Raw genomic sequence first — 17639 nt, forward strand, 5'->3', positions numbered from 1 at the left:
ATAAGAAAATGTGATTTTAATTATTTTTAAGCAAGTAAAAAATAAAAAAGAAGAAGCTGATAACAAAAATCAGCCATTTCACACCTTTTAAAAAGGACCTAAAAATAAGAATTTACTTACCGATAATTCTATTTCTCGTAGACCGTAGTGGATGCTGGGGACTCCGTCAGGACCATGGGGAATAGCGGGCTCCGCAGGAGACAGGGCACATCTAAAAAGCTTTTTAGGTCACATGGTGTGTACTGTCTCCTCCCCCTATGACCCTCCTCCAAGCCTCAGTTAGGTACTGTGCCCGGACGAGCGTACACAATAAGGAAGGATCTTGAATCCCGGGTAAGACTCATACCAGCCACACCAATCACACCGTACAACTTGTGATCTGAACCCAGTTAACAGTATGATAACAAAACGAAGTAGCCTCTGAAAAGATGGCTCACAACAATAGTAATAACCCGATTTTTGTAACAATAACTATGTACAAGCATTGCAGACAATCCGCACTTGGGATGGGCGCCCAGCATCCACTACGGACTACGAGAAATAGAATTATCGGTAAGTAAATTCTTATTTTCTCTAACGTCCTAGTGGATGCTGGGGACTCCGTCAGGACCATGGGGATTATACCAAAGCTCCCAAACGGGCGGGAGAGTGCGGATGACTCTGCAGCACCGAATGAGAGAACTCCAGGTCCTCTTTAGCCAGAGTATCAAATTTGTAAAATTTTACAAACGTGTTCTCCCCTGACCACGTAGCTGCTCGGCAAAGTTATAATGCCGAGACTCCTCGGGCAGCCGCCCAGGATGAGGCCACCTTCCTTGTGGAATGGGCATCTACATATTTCGGCTGTGGCAGGCCTGCCACAGAATGTGCAAGCTGAATTGTACTACAAATCCAGCGTGCAATAGACTGCTTAGAAGCAGGAGCACCCAGCTTGTTGGGTGCATACAATATAAACAGCAAGTCAGACTTTCTGACTCCAGCCGTCCTAATATATATATATATATATATATATATATATATATATATATATATATATATATATATATATATATATATATATATATATAGGGCCCTGACAACGTCTAGTAACTTGGAGTCCTCCAAGTCCCCAGTAGCCGCAGGCACCACAATAGGATTGTTTCAGGTGAAAACGCTGACACCCCTTTAGGAAGAAACTGGAGACGAGTCCCAGTTCTGCCCTGTTCAACTGGAAAATTTTAATATGGGCTTTTGTAAAACAAAACCGCCCATTCTTTTTGACAATCGCCTGGCCGAGGCCAGGACTAACAACATGGTCACTTTCCATGTGAGATATTGGTCAACAGCATGGTCACTTTCCATGTGAGATATTTCAAATCCACAGATTTGAGCGGTTCAAACCAATATGATTTTAAGGAATCCCAACACTATGTTGAGATCTCACTGTGCCCCTAGAGGCACAAAAGAACTGTATATGGAATACACCCTTTACAATCTGGACTTCAGGAACTGAAGTCAATTTTTTCTGGAAGAAAATCTACAGGGCCGAAATTTAAATCTTAATGAACCCCAATTTGAGGCTCAAAACACTCCTGTTTTCAGGAAGTGCAGAATCGACCTAGTTGAATTTCCTTCGTGGAGCCTTCCTGGCCTTACCCACGCAACATATTTTCACCACATGTGGTGATGACGTTGTGCGGTCACCTCCTTCCTGGCTTTGACCAAGGTAGGTATGACCTCTTATGGAATGCCTTTTTCCCTTCAGGATCCGGTATTCAACCGCCATGCCGTCAACGCAGCCGCGGTAATTCTTGGAAAAGACATGGTACTTGCTGAAGCAAGTCCCTTCTTAGCTCCCCAAGCCCTTAGTCCTCTGTGAGCATCTCTTGAAGCTCCGGGTACCAAGTCCCTCTTGGCCCATCCGGAGCCACTAGTATAGTTCATACTCCTCTATGTCTTATAATTCTCAATACCTTGGTTATGAGAAACAGAGGAGGGAACACATACACTGACTGGTACACCCACGGTGTTACCAGAACATCCACAGCTATCGCCTGAAGGTCTCATGACCTGGCGGAATACCTGTCCCGTTTTTCGGGCGGGACGCTATCATGTCCACCTTTGGTCTTTGCCAACGGTCCACAATCATGCTGAAAAACTTCCCTATGAAGTTTCCACTCTCCCGGGTGGAGGTCATGCCTGCTGAGGAAGTCTGCTTCCCAGTCGTCCACTCCCGGAAAGAATACTGCTGACAGTGCTATCACATAATTTTCCGCCTAGCGAAAAATCCTTGCAGTTTTGTCACTGCCCTCCTGCTTCTTGTGCCGCCCTTTCTGTTTACGTGGGCGACTGCCGTGATGTTATCCCACTGGATCAATACCGGCTGACCTTGAAGCAGAGGTCTTGCTAAGTTTAGAGCCTTATAAATTTGCTCTAAGCTTATTTATGCAGAGAGAATTCTCCAGACTTAATCACACTTCCCTGGAAATTTTTTCCCTGTGTGACTGTTCTCCAGCCTCTCAGGCTGGCCTCCGTGGTCACCGGCATCCAATCCTGAATGCCAAATCTGCGGCCCTCTAGAAGATGAGCACTCTGTAATCACCACAGGAGAGACACCCTTGTCCTTGGATATAGGGTTATCCGCTGATGCATCTGAGGATGCGATCCGGACCATTTGTCCAGCAGATCCCACCGAAGAGTTCTTGCGGGAAATCTGCCGAATGGAATTGCTTCGTAATAAGCCACCATTTTTACCAGGACTCTTGTGCAATGATGCACTGACACTTTTCCTAGTTTTAGGAGGATCCCGATTAGCTCGGATAACTCCCTGGCTTTCTCCACTGGGAGAAACACGTTTTTTCTGGACTGTGTCCAGAATCATCCCTATGAACAGTAGACGTGTCATCGGAAAAAGCTGCGATTTTGGAATATTTAGAATCCACTCGTGCTGTCGTAGAACTACTTAAGATAGTGCTACTCCGACCTCCAACTGTTCTCTGGACCTTGCCCTTATCAGGAAAGCGTCCATGTTTCCTTTTAAGAAAAATCATCATTCCGGCCATTACCTTGGTAAAGACCCGGGGCGCCGTGGACAACCCAAACGGCAGCGTCTGAACTGATAGTGACAGTTCTGTACCAGGAACCTGAAGTACCCTTGGTGAGAAGGGCAAATTTGGACCTGTAGGTAAGCGTCCCTGATATCCAGTGACACCATATCGTCCCCTTCTTCCTGGTTCGCTATCACTGCTCTGAGTGACTCCATCTTGATTTGAACGCTTGTATGTAAGTGTTCAAATATTTCAGATCTCACCGAGCCGGTTGGCTTCAGTACCACAATATAGTGTGGAATACTACCCCCTTCCATGTTGTAAGAGGGGTACTTTGATTATCACCTGCTGGGAATACAGCCTGTGAATTGTGTGAGGGGAAGATGTCTCGAATTTCCAATGTACACCTGGGATACTACATGTAGGATCCCGGAGTTCCCTTGCGAGTGAGCCCCCTGCGTACTGAAACTCTTGAGATGACCCCCTACCGCACCTGAGTCCGCTTGTACGGCCCCAGCGTTATGCTGCGGACTTGGCAGAAGCTGTGAGGGGCTTCTGTTCCTGGGAATGGGCTGCTTGCTGCAGTCTTCTTCCCTTTCCTCTACCCCTGGGCAGATATGACTGGCCTTTGCCCGCCTGCCCGTATGGGGACGAAAGGACTGAGACTGAAAAGACTGTGTCCTTTTTTGCCGATATGTGATTCGGGGTAACAAAAGGTGGATTTTCCAGCTGTTGCCATGGCCACCAGGTCCGATGGACCGCCCCTTTATACGGCAATACTTCCACATGCCGTCTGGAATCTGCCTCACCTGACCACTGTCGTGTCTTCGTCTGGCAGATATGTACATCACATTTACTCTTGATGCCAGAATGCAAATATCCCTCTGCGCATCACGCATATATAGAAATGCATCCTTAAAATGCTCTATAGTCAATAAAATCTTGTCCCTGTCAAGGGTATCAAAATTTTCAGTCAGGAAATCCGACCAAGCCCCCTCAGCGCTGCACATCCAGGCTGAGGCGATTGCTGGTCGTAGTATAACACCAGTATGTGTGTATATACTGTCATGACATTTTTCAGCTTCCTATCAGCTGGCTCTTGAGGGCGGCCGTATCTAGAGACGGTAACGCCATGTTTTTATAAGCGTGTGAGTGCCTTATCCACCCTAAGGTGTGTTTCCCAACTCGCCCTTACTTCTGGCGGGAAAGGGTATACCGCCCATAACTTTCTATCGGAGGAACCCCACGTATTATCACACACTTCATTTAATTTATCTGATTCAGGCAAAACTACAAGTAGTTTATTCACACCCTACAAAATACCCTTATTTGTGGTACTTGTAGTATCAGAAATATGTAACAGCTCCTTCATTGCCCTTAACATGTAACTCGTGGCCCTAAAGGAAAATTACGTATGTTTCTTCACCGTCGACACTGGGGTCAGTGTCCATGTCTGTGTCTGTCGACCGACTGAGGTAAATGGGCGTTTTTACAAGCCCTTGACGGTGTCTGAGACGCCTGGACCGGTACTAATTTGTCCGCCGGCCATCTCATGTCGTCAACCGTCTTGCAGCGTGTTGACATTATCACGTAATTCCATAAGTAGACCATCCATTCCGGTGTCGACTCCCTAGAGAGTGACATCCACATTACAGGCAATTTGCTCCGCCTCCTCACCAACATTTTCCTCATACATGTCGACACACACGTACCGACATACAGCACACACACAGGGAATGCTCTGATAGAGGACAGGACCCACTAGCCCTTTGGGGAGACAGAGGGAGAGTTTGCCAGCACACACCAAAAGCGCCACAATGTATATAACAACCCTAGAAGGTGTTGTTTCTATATATGCGCTCTTAATATATCATTATATCGCCAATTTATGCCCCCCTTCTCTTTTAACCCTGTTTCTGTAGTGCAGTGCAGGGGAGAGTGGGAGCCTTCCTCACCAGCGGAGCTGATCAGGAAAATGGCGCCGTGTGCTGAGGAGAATAAGCTCCGCCCCCTTTTCGGCGGGCTTTTCCTCCCGGTTTTTTAATAACTGGCCTGGGTTAAAATACATACATATAGCCTTAATGGCTATATGTGATGTATTTATTTGCCAAATAGGTATTTATATTGCTGCCCAGGGCGCCCCCAGCAGCGCCCTGCACCCTCCGTGACCGTGTCAGTGAGCCGTGTGACAACAATGGCGCACAGCTGCAGTGCTGTGCGCTACCTCTCTGAAGACTGTGAAGTCTTCTGCCGCCTGTTTCCGGACCTCCGTTCCGCCGTCTTTCTTCAGCGTCTGTAAGGGGGATCGGCGGCGCGGCTCCGGGACGAACCCCAGGCTGACCTGTGTTCCGACTCCCTCTGGAGCTCAGTGTCCAGTAGCCTAAGACTTCAATCCTCCTGCACGCAGGTGAGTTGCAAGTCTCTCCCCTAAGTCCCTCGTTGCAGTGATCCTGTCGCCAGCAGGAATCACTGATTAGAAACCTAAAAAAAAACTTTTACTAAACAGCTCCTTAAGAGAGCCATCCAGTTTGCACCCTTCTCGGACGGGCACAAAAACCTAACTGAGGCTTGGAGGAGGGTCATAGGGGGAGGAGCCAGTACACACCATGTGACCTAAAAAGCTTTTTAGATGTGCCCTGTCTCCTGCGGAGCCCGCTATTCCCCATGGTCCTGACGGAGTCCCCAGCATCCACTAGGACGTTCGAGAAATACTTTTCTTTTGGCCACTAATAGCCTTCAATACTGCCATCTAATGTAATTTGCCACTTCCTGGGCACAGGGTACTTTCTCCATTTTTTCATGCACTTCACAAGTTGCGCACTGCACAATTATGATAATCAATGTTGAAGTGAATATAGCAAGTCGTAGGAGTGTGCATCCCGAAGTAAAGGATTTTTTAATCCTTTGTGCTAAAGCAGGCTGTGGGATACTGGGTTTGTACTGTAGGTTGGGACTGCTGGAATGGACACTTAAACTATAGCTTTAAATTCTAAGCTCCTCCCCCCTGCAACCCCATAATGCAAGTACTTCTATATAAAAAAAAAAAAAAAAGTCTGGTAAGGAGTAGCAGTACCCCTATGAAACTGTTTGAACAATAAAGCAAAACCAGCAGGAAAGGGGAAAAAAAATAAATCAATCATCGATCAAGAACCAAAACTTTACACAACTGAGCATGAGGGAGGGAATGCAGTGTCCTAATCCTGCTTCAGAGAAAAGGATTCAACGGAACGTGACCTAAAAAACCTTTTTCTCTTTCAGCAAGGCTGGTGGGACACTGGACCATAGAACGTCCTACAGGGGAGGAAACGCTCAGGCTGCCCATTCAGAAAACCATCTTCGCCAGAGGCAAAAACATGAAAATGAGCAAACGTGTTGAAGGAAGGCCAGATAGCTGAACAAAATACCTGTTTTACTGAAGCAATGTTTACACGGTCAAGAAGGTCGCCACCGCCCTATGCGCTGACACCCGATATAGTGCCGGTCGACACACACTAGAGTGGGCTCAAGTGATGACCGAGCGTCTGCTTTGTAGATATCCAACCACGTCTATGTGAGTCGAAAAGAACAAGCAGAGAATCTGTGTGGTGGACAGAAATCTTGTCCTAGTAAATTTGCAGAGAGAGATCACCCCGGCCCTGGGAAGAGCCCAAATGAGGGAAAACTGGAAAAACAATTACCTGGTTTAAATGAAAAGTTGAAACAACTTTCAACTTGGAAATACTGAAGATCCACTGAATCTAAATGTTCAAATGGAGCCTGTTTGAAAGCAGACAAGACAAGGATTCAGATTCCACTGTGCCACCAGCGGACGAAATGGTGGTTAAATACAGACCACACCTTGCAAAAAGGTCCGGACCTCTACTAGAAGGTATGAAACCCTTCTCTTTTCACACCACAAGATGTATATTTTCCATACCCTGTTGTAAATTTGTGATTTCCGTGCTTGCAGCATAGTATGTACAGGTGTGGCAGATACAACATTTGCAGAGAATTAGATTTGGGTGGGTTATTTTGTTTCTGTGCAGGGTAAATACTGGCTGCCTTATTTTTACACTGCAATTTAGATTTCAGCTTGAACACACCCCACCCAAATCTAACTCTCTCTGCACAGGTTATATCTGCCCCCCCTGCAGTGCACATGGTTTTGCCCAACTGCTAACAAATTTGCTGAATTACCCCCAGAGCCGTGTTTAAACGAAATGGTAGGTCCTGAAATTGATAGTGATTGGATCAGACTGCAAAATGAAGTTGAGAATGATGACCTGCTCAAATCGGAACGTGAAAATACCAGTTTCTGACATACAGTGAGGCCAAATATTTGTTGATCATGTGGATCATTGATCGGAGAGTTAACATTCAAAAATGATCTACCTACAACCTAGTGTTCAAGGTCGTTTCTGAACAAGGAAAAAGTTGGAGTAACGCCCCTGTTTCCATTCTAGCGTGGAACTAGAGCAATAATACCATCTGAGAGAAGAAAAGTGATAGCCTGTTGTAATGCCACCTTCTTGTCCGCATCTCAGGGAAGAGCTGTGGCAATAAAATGCCGTGGGTGGACCCCTGAGGTCGATGATGTAACATCTGTAAATGATGACCAGCACCCAGTTATCTAAAGACGACTCCATCCAACGGTCCCTGAACTGGAGCAACTGTTGCAACTGGAGGGGAGAGAGACTCCATCAGGCGCTAGACTGTCTGGAGCAGTTGGCACCAGAAAAACTGCCTTTAGAAGTCAAACACCTGTCAGGAAAGATGTGGCCACTGACAGAGTGACCTCTAGTTGACGCGCCACACCGAAAGGAGAAGCGAACAGGTCGGAAATGTGGAGCCCAGTTTAGGGGTAAGCCACCGGTAGTGCTTTTCCTGGGATCCGATCAGGATCCTGGCTAACTGGAGCCCAGTAATCGGAATGCCAACACCGGAATCCCAACACTGCTCGGTATGCCAGTATCCTGACAAGGTTCACAAACCCACTACGAGAACCCTGATCAAGTGTATGCCGGGACGCCGGAGGGGTAAGCTGCAGAGGGTGGGCTTAGGTTTAGGCTGCCGGGGGGGTTACAGTTTAGGCTACGGGAAGAGGGAGGGTTAGTGTTAGGCTGTAGGGCAGGGAGGTTTAGGCTGCAGAAAGGGGGGTTTGGTTTAGGCGCCACCAGGGAGGGTTAGGCTGCGGGTAGGGAGGATTAGGGGGGCATAGGTGAAAGGTAAGTATACTTACTTTTCCCCTGTTGGGCTACCCACCATCGAGACGTCGCTGTCAGTATTCTGACCACTGGCATTTCACAGCCAATGCTTTTTTCCACAAGTAGCCTGGGCAATAAAAGTATCCAGTTCTGGGCTAAAGAGAATGCCCCTGCTAAACAGAAGAGATGTCAAAGAACATTTTGATTCTGAATCCGCATGCAAAGCACAGAGCCAAAGAGCACTCCTAGCCGAGACAGCTGTAGCTGAAACCCTGGAAGCCACCTGAGCACAGTATTGGCAAGGCCTCACACACATATTCATTCACACAGAGAAGCTACATCGCCAATTCCAGTAGGGAGTCCCTTGAATATATCACTGTGAAGCTCCACGAGAAGCTTGTTAGCCCAGTAGTAAGGTCTGATAACAACCCTGGAACCTATAAAAATTAACTTGAGACAACAGTCAAATCTAGAAGATCTTTAAAAGATGCTGAGCCCTAAACAGAAAGAGCTGTGTGTTTAGCTAAACATACCACTGCAGCGTCAACCTTGGGAGGCAGTTCCCACTTAGATACATGATTCGCTGGAAGTGGATAAAATCCAGCTCTACAAGGGTAGACATGTGGCCCCTGATGTATATGTGACACTAGGCTTGGCATGACAGTCCACCTGTCCAAACAGTAATTTAAAATTAAAATGGGCACAAAATGAAAAACATAGCCATAGTGGAGCATTTTGCCTTGAAAAACACAGGTCACAGGTCAGTGTCTAAACTGCTTCTATTGAAAGCAGCCCTCCCTAAAACGTGCCTAACGCCACAGGCACTTAAAGTACACTGGCATGATGAGGTTGCAGGGTGGGGAGTGGGGATCTTAGAAGTTAAAGCTATAGTTTAAGTGCCAGCTCAAGCAGTCCCAACCTACAACCCAATGGTCCCACAGCCTTGCTGAAAGAGTAATAGCCTGCAATGTGCATGTTAGGTTTACTGCGCGATAAAATCTCAGGTTACTACAGATAATTCAATTGGCCCCATAGTCTGTAAAACGTACCGTGGAGGATAACCGCCTCCTCGCATGTTGTAATTGTAGGAAGAACGTATGCCTGTATATGGGTCCAGGGGTTTATAGATGGGTTTTCTGCCCAGCTTCATACATAATGCATTTAGTTCCACTGTCGGTGTTATGCTGTCTGAAATGCAGAAGCACAATTTGGAATTATAATGTGACATCTGAAACGGTCATATATCAGCAATTACAACAAAATAACTGTGCACCCCCCCAAATAAATAAATTTTATATATATATATATATATATATATATATATATATATATTTATTATATATTTATTTATTTTTTCTTTTACAAAGCACATTCATAGGTTATTAATTGACTGTTCAAATAAGCTTCTTTGATGCGAGAATAGATTTCTGGAAAATGATATTCACATGCAAAGCTAACTGAAGCATACCTTATAAAATCCAGTATGTGGTGCTGCTTACTAGATATTTTCCAGAAGCCCTATGACATTTTTGAGACTTCCTACAATAGATTTCCATTGGATTATTTCACAGAAGTCATCCAATAGCTACTTAATGATCTAGCATGCTTTCTGAACTTTAAAAAGGAACAGCTCAATGTTCCTTTAGTAGTGAGGTAACAGATCTTTCTGGAATGTAGAACAATGACACAGGTTTGCTGGCAACACTGTTACATCCCACAGTCAGTTCCTAGTAACCTTAGGTACGTCACTTTGTCTCCCTTTGTACCACACATCCAGTAAAAATAGGATTTTAATTACCTACCGGTAAATCCTTTTCTCGTAGTCCATATGGGATATTGGGGAGACTTTGTACGATAGGGTATAGACGGGTCCAAAGGAGCCGGTGCACTTTAAATTTCTTCACTGGGTGTGCTGGCTCCTCCCCTCTATGCTCCCTCCCACAAGTTATAGGTAAAACAGTGCCAGAAGGAGAAAGGACTTACATGAGAGAAGGAACATAACAATGAGTGGTGAGATTTATACACCAGCACACCACCAACATAAACAGTTGCACAGGTAACTATAGAAAAGACAACCTGCAGAAAAGTCAACGCACTGAGGCGGGCGCCCAATATCCCATATGGACTACGAGAAAAGGATTTACCGGTAGGTAATTAAAATCTTTTCCCTCATAAGGGATATTGGGGAGACTTCGTAAGATGGGGACGTACCAAAGCTTCCAGAATGTGCGGAGACTGCTGCAGCACCGCCTGCCAAATTGGGTATCCTCTTTGGCCAGGGTATCAAACTTGTAGAAATTAACAAAAGTGTTCTGCCCCGGCCATGTAGCAGCTCGTCATAATTGCAAGGCCGTCCAGCAAGAGCCCACCGATCTAGAGTGGGCCTCCTTTAGAGACTTAGGAACAGGCAAGGCTGCCGACACATAGGCCTGTTGGATAGTCAGCCTAAGCTAATGAGCAATGGACTGCTTTGAAGCAGAGCAACTCGTTTTCTGCGCATCATAGAGCACGAACAAGGAATACGTTTTCTTGATGCAAGCTGTTCTCTTAACATAGAGCTTCAAAACTCGCACAGCATCCAATGCCACCGGAGGAGCAGAAACGCGAGACCTTGATGGAGCAACAATAGGTTGATTCAAGTGGAAGCCCTTACTTGGTCTTCTACACGATAAGGCCCCCAATTCCGAGACACGCCTAGCAGAAGCCAGGGCCAGTAACATCACCGTCTTCCACGTGAGGTACTTATCTTCTACTGTCATCAGGTTCAAACCAGGAGAACTGTAGAAATTCCAACATTACAGATGGGTCCACATTTATCTTGACCTTTAATAGGATTAACTGAGACTGGCCAGTCGGACTTAATCCCCTGCTGCATTGTTCTCTGTATTGGATTGCAGTTGAGAGCAATAGATGAGGGGTTTATGCTAATAAGTCATGTTGTGCCTAGGCGCAGAAAACTAGTCAAGATAACTGTGGACCCATCTGTACATTCAAATCCCAGGGTGCTGTGGGCGGCACAAAAGGAGGTTGAATGTGAAGTACCCCTTGCAAGAAGGTCTGAACTTTTGGCAATACTGCCAATATCTTCTGGAAAAAAATTGAGAGGGCTGAAATCTGGACCTTAATGGAACCCAGACGCAAGCCCTTATCCACACCAGCCTGCAGGAAAAACGGAGGAAATGTCCCAAGTGGAACTTCACACCAAGAGACATACCTTCTCCAGATATGATAGTGTTTTCAAGTCACTGGTATCCTGGCCTGAACCATGGTAGCAATAACTCTTTTGGAAAGGCCCTTGTGAGCTAGGATGTTCCGCTCAACCTCCATGTCGTCAAAGTCACCGTAAGTCCAGGTATACGAACGGTCTGTGTTGAAGAAGATCTCTTCTTAGTGGTAGAGGCCAAGGGTCTTCGACGGACATGTCCCGAAGATCCGCGTACCACGCCCTCCGAGGTCAATCCGGGGCAATCAGAACTGCCTGGACTCCTTGATTTCTGATTCACTTTAGCACCCTTGGGAGCAACGGAATCGGAGGAAACAGGTAGACCAGCCGGTAAGGCCAAGGCAACGTCAGTGCATCCACTGCCCTCGCCTTAGTGTCCCTGGTTCGGGAGCAATACCAATGAAGCTTCTTGTTGAGTCGAGAAGCCATCATGTCTATTTGTGGGCAGCCCCACCAGTCGATCTGCTGAAACAACGGATGGTGGAGCCTCCACTTTCCCGGGCGGATCTCATGACGACTCAGGAAGTCCGCTTCCCAGTTGTCCACTCCCGGAATGAAGATAGCCGACATTGCTCATTGCCGTGGCGTTGTTAGACTGTACTTGGATCACGTGATCCCTGAGTAGAGGAGAGGCCTGAAGCAGAGCATTGTACATTGCCCGAAGTTCCAGAATGTTGATCGGAAGGAGGGCTTCATGGGCTGACCACCTGCCCAGGAGCTGAGACCTTGGGAAATACTAGCCTGAGGCGACAGCCGTATCATCCGGTGCATCTGTAAGATGTAATCCGGAACACTTGCTCAGAAGATCCAATTGAAATGTTCTGGCATGGAACCTCCCATATTGGATAACCTCGTATGAGGCAACCATCTTCCCTAACAATCTTATGCAGAGATGTATGTATATATGAGCAGGTCAGAGCACCATGCGGACCATCTCCTGAAGTATTCTCGCCTTGTCCTCCGGGAGGAACACCTTCTGGGCCACAGTATCCAGTAACATCCCCAGGAACAGGAGCCGCTGAGTTGGCTCCAGGTGGGACTTCTGTAAATTGAGAATCCACCCATGGTGTGACTGAAGTTGGATGGTGCGGTCAATAAAGCTCCCTGGATCTTGCTTTTATCAGGAGATCGTCCAGGTAAGGGACAACACTGACCCTCTGGACCCGGAGCTGGAACATCATCTCCGCCATTACTTTTGTGAACACCCTCAGAGCTGTGGACAGGCCAAAGGGTAGTGCCTGGAACTGGTAGTGATCGCCCAGTAGGGCAAACCTCAGATAAGCCTGATGAGGTAGCCAAACCGGAATATGAAGGTAGGCGTCCTTGATATCCAGGGAAACCATAAATTCCTGTTCTTCCAGGCCCGCAATCACTGCTCTCAAGGATTCCATTTTGAACTTGAAAACCTTTAGGTAAGGGTTCAAGGACTTTAGATTCAAAAGGGCCTTTCCGAACCGTCCAGCTTCGGTACCACAGATAAACAGGTTGGAGAAATAACACTTTCCACGTTGTTGTATTGGTACTGGAACAATGACGTGGGACTGGACCAACTTTTGTATGGCCTGTTGCAACGTAACTTGCGTATACTTCAAAGCTGGTAAGCTTGATTTGAAAAATCAGTGGGGAGGAGCACCGTCGAACTCCAGGTTGTACCCCTGAGAAATGAGGCCACTGACCCAGGTATCCTGGCAGGAACCCTCCCAGATGCGGCTGAAGTGATGCAGTCAAGCTCCCACCTCAAGATATCCTCGGGGTGATTGGGCGCTGTCATGCTGAGGACTTAGTGGAAGTAGAACTGGTGCTCTGTTCCTGAGAACCGGTGTTTGTAGGTCTTCTTGTCTTACCTCTGGTGCCTCTACCCGCATTGGAGGCACCTCTGGCCCTAGATCGAAATCTGTTAGACCGAAAGGACTGAACAGACGGCCCCGGGTAGGAACACCTAGCCGGCGGGGCCCCAGAGGGGAGAAAATAGGATTTTGGTACTTACCAGGTAAATCCTTTTCTTTGAATCCATAGGGGGCACTGGAGTACTCTAGGGATATAGACGGCCTCCGCAGGAACAGGGCACTGAATATTCAAATTTAGAACTCTCCACCCCTCCATATCCCATAGTACCTCAGTGTTTTTTACTGAGCCGAACAGGAGCTAGAGAGGTTGGCAATGGAGAATTACATATAACATAACGGACAACAATAAAGTTGACACATAACGTTACTGACAACTAAATAGTTGACACCATAACCAGCACTTGATAATTTGAACCATTCGGTTAGAGTGTGTTACCATAAGATCCCCTGAACTTACCACAAACCAGGTAAAACTGCTCTGGGTGGGCGTCCAGTGCCCCCTATGGATTCAAAGAAAAGGATTTACCTGGTAAGTACCAAAATCCTATTTTCTTTTTCATCCACTAGGGGTCACTGGAGTACTCTTGGGACGTACCAAAGCTTCCCCCGTGGGCGGGAGAGCTGTTTGGCACCTGTAACACTAGGCGGCCAAAGCTAGATGCCGCAAACGTATCAAACTGTTAAAAGCGTACAAACGTGTGCACTGAAGACCATGTAGCCGCACGGCAAAGCTGCGTCGTAGAAGCTCCACGACCAGCTGCCCATGAAGTTCCCACAGAATGTGTGGAATGAGCCGTTACTGATGTAGGCGGCTGTAACCTAGCATGAAGGTAAGCCTGACGTATGGTCAGTTTTATCCATCTGGATAAGGTCAGCGTAGAAGCCGGCCAACCCATCTTGGCAGCATCATAGAGAACAAACAACGTATCCGTCTTACGAACAGTATACGTTCGGAATACATAAACGCGCAGTGCGCGTACCACATCTAAAGTTCCTGAATCTCCTGTTAACACAGGAACTACTATTGGTTGATTGATGTGAAAAGATGACACTACCATTGGTAAGAAAGCGGGATTCGTCCGAAGTTCCGCTGTGTCATCATAAAACACCAAATACGGTGAGCAAAATTGTTTTCCAAGTGAGAAACTTAATATCCACTTGTTGTAAGGGTTCAAAATATGAAGACTGTAAGAAATCTAAAACCAGATTCAAGTCCCATAGCGCTGTAGGTGGAACGAATGGAGGCTGTACTCTTAGGACACCTTTGCAGAAAAGTGTGTACAGACGGCAATAGAGCCAATCGTCTTTGAAAGCAATTTGACAAAGCAGATACCTGCACTTTTAGTGTAGATAAAAGCAGTCCTCCATCTAACCCCATCTGTAGAAATAACAAAAGACGGAATAACTTGAAAGATGATGTCGGAAACTTCCGAGCTTCACACCAACCTATATAGGCACGCCAAATACTGTAATAATGAGCTGCCGTAACCGGCTTCCTAGCTCGTAACATGGTTGGTATAACCGAATCTAGAATGCCCTCTCTTCTTAAGAGGGCGGTCTCAACAGCCACCCCGTCAAACGCAGCCGCGCTAAATCGGGGCAAAGGAACGGACCCTGTTGCAACCGGTCCGGACGTAGTGGGAGCGGCCAAGGATCGTCTGCGAGTAGTCCGCGGAGATCCGAGAACCAAGCCCTCCGAGGCCAATGAGGCGCCACTAGTATGACTGTGACTGACTCTCTTTGGATTCGTTTTAGCAACAGAGGGAGCAGCGGAAACGGTGGAACCAGATACACGAGGCTGTGCGGCCATGCGATTGTGAGAGCATCCACCTTCACTGCCTTTGGATCTCGCGTTCTGGACATATACTGGGGCGTTTGGTGATTGTGGCGAGATGCCATCAGGTCCACTTGAGGGTAACCCCACCTCTGGACCTACATGTGAAACACCTCTGGATTCAATGCCCATTCTCCTGGATGAAAATCCCGACGGCTGAGATAATCCTCCTCCCAGTTGTCCACTCCCGGAATGAAGACTGCCGACAATATCACTTGGTGATGCTCGGCCCAATCGAGGATTCAAGCTACTTCCCGCATTGCCATGCGGCTTCTCTTTCCTCCTTGTTTGTAGATGTACGCGACTGCCGTCGCGTTGTCTGACTGCACCTGGACAGGCTGAGACCGAAGTATGTGCACTGCTTGTCGCAGCGCATTGTAAATTGGCCAGAGTTCCAGGACAGTTATAGACAGCAATCTTTCATGATCCGCCCAGAGACCCTGGAGCTGATAATTTTGAACTACAGTTCCCCAACCTCTGAGACTCGCGTCCGTCGTTAGAATTATCCAATTCCAGGCGCCGAACCGTTTCTCTGCGGTTAGATTGTGTACTTTGAGCCACCCGAGTAGAGAGACTCTGCACAAATGTACCGAGACTGTGCGTGGCTTGAGCACTAATCCTACCAGATGACGAATGATCTGTACTTTCTGTTCTGGTAGGTAAATTCTCTGATTTACCGCATGGAGGGTTATACCTAGGAATTGAAGTTGTTGAGACGGAATCAGATGTGATGTCTTGAAGTTGACAATCCAACCGTCCTGAACTAGTACATCGTACGTCAGCAACGCATGTAGGACGAACATCTGTTGAGACGGAGCTTTGATGAGCAGATCGTCCAAGTACGGAACTATTATCCCTACCAGGGATCTGAGATGTTTGGTGAATACCCGAGGCGCCGACGAGAGGCCAAACGGTAGAGCCTGAAACTGGTAATGGTTTTGCCGTATTGCAAACCGCAAGAACCTCTGATGAGGTGGCCAAATCGGAATGTGTAAGTACGCATCCTTGAGATCCAGCGCAATCATGAATACCTGTGGCACTAAACCTGCAATTACTGACCGCAGAGATTCCATCTTGAATCTGTAGTGACGTACTGATTGAGGCCCTTCAAGTTCAATATTGGCCTGACCGAGCCATCCGGCTTTGGTACCTACAAACAGACTGGAATAATAACCCTGACCTTGTTGGTGTACAGGGACCGGAATCAAAACTGCTGACTCCAGCAGGGACGGAATGGCAATTTGCAGAACCGCCCTCTTGTCGTCCGACACAGGCAGTCCGGTCTTGAAAAACCGCAGTGGCGGGAGACAGTCGAACTCTATCTTGTAACCTTTAAACACTAAATTGCGGATCCACCCATCTGTGGACGTCTGGAACCACGCCAAATGGAACGTCTGAAGGCGTGCTCCCACAAGTGGAGATCCAAGATGGGCTGGGATTCAGTCATGCCACTGGCTTGTCGGTGACCTAAGCGCATTGAGGACTGGCGTCGGTTTGTTGGAAACCACGCCCTCGACCTAGTCTACCGGGCATGGCTGGTCCTCTACCACGGCCTCGAAAGGGCTGAGGCCGAAAGGATTTGAACGCCGGGCCCAAGTATTTCCGTCTAGGTACCGTTGGAGGCAATGGTAAGAAAACCGACTTACCTCCCGTGGCCTCAGCAATCCATTTGTCCAATTCAGGACCAAACAACTTCTCGCCACCGTAAGATAACGCCTCTATACCTCTTTTGACCTCCGCCTCCGCTTGCCAAGAGCGCAGCCAGAGTGCTCGTCGTGCTGTAACTAGCGACGATGAAAGGCGAGAAGTGAGCTGTCAGACGTCAGTAGAAGCTGTACATAGATAATCAGCAGCTTCCCAGATTTGATCAGCGAGAAGTATAAGGTGATCCATGTAAGGCAGACTTGAGTTCTGTTATCCATACCATCAGCGCCTTAGTAACCCAAATGCCAACCAACCCAGGTCTAAGCAACACTCCTGCTGCTATATACATGGATTCTAGCATAGCTTCTATTTTACTGTCTGAAGGGTCTTTAAGCGTAGTATCGTTGGTACTGGTATGGTTAATTTCTGAGTAAGTTTAGACACAGATGAATCCACCAATGGCGGATTCTCCCATGTAGCTGTCACAGCCTCTGGAAACGGGTAACTAGTGCGAGGTATAGAAAACCGTTTATCCGGATTCTGTCGCGTTTCCAGTAACATCTTATGAAGAGATCCCGAAACAGGAAAACACATCGGAGTCCTCTGCCGTTTAGCAAAGACGACTTCATTATTTGTCAGAGGCTCCTCAGTTTCCGTAAACTTCAGAGACTGATGCACCGCTCGGATGAGATTATCAATACCTGGGCTGGCAAAATCTTCACTATCTGACTGCTGTCTTGCGCACTGAGGTATGGCCTAGAATCGTCAGAATGCAACATAGCAGAAACTGGTAAATCATAAGACAAATTAAATTTATCCCTACTACCCAAATGGACTTGGATTTTTAGCAATGCTGAGACCCCTCCGGTAGTTCTAGCGGTC

The 17639-nt window shown here is 47.2% G+C and overlaps 1 protein-coding gene across 2 annotated transcripts in view; it reads right to left on the reverse strand.

Moving 5' to 3' along the window:
• STAU1 (staufen double-stranded RNA binding protein 1) overlaps positions 1–17639 on the reverse strand; it is a 140128-nt gene that overhangs the window by 57681 nt on the left and 64808 nt on the right. For both annotated transcript variants that reach the window (XM_063958889.1, XM_063958890.1), the window contains one exon: positions 9259–9397. In XM_063958889.1, the coding sequence (XP_063814959.1) occupies positions 9259–9397 (139 nt within the window). The remainder of the gene's footprint in view (positions 1–9258; positions 9398–17639) is intronic.

The sequence above is a fragment of the Pseudophryne corroboree genome, chromosome 3 (genome assembly GCF_028390025.1).
Source record: "Pseudophryne corroboree isolate aPseCor3 chromosome 3, aPseCor3.hap2, whole genome shotgun sequence".
NCBI classification, from domain to species: domain Eukaryota; kingdom Metazoa; phylum Chordata; class Amphibia; order Anura; family Myobatrachidae; genus Pseudophryne; species Pseudophryne corroboree.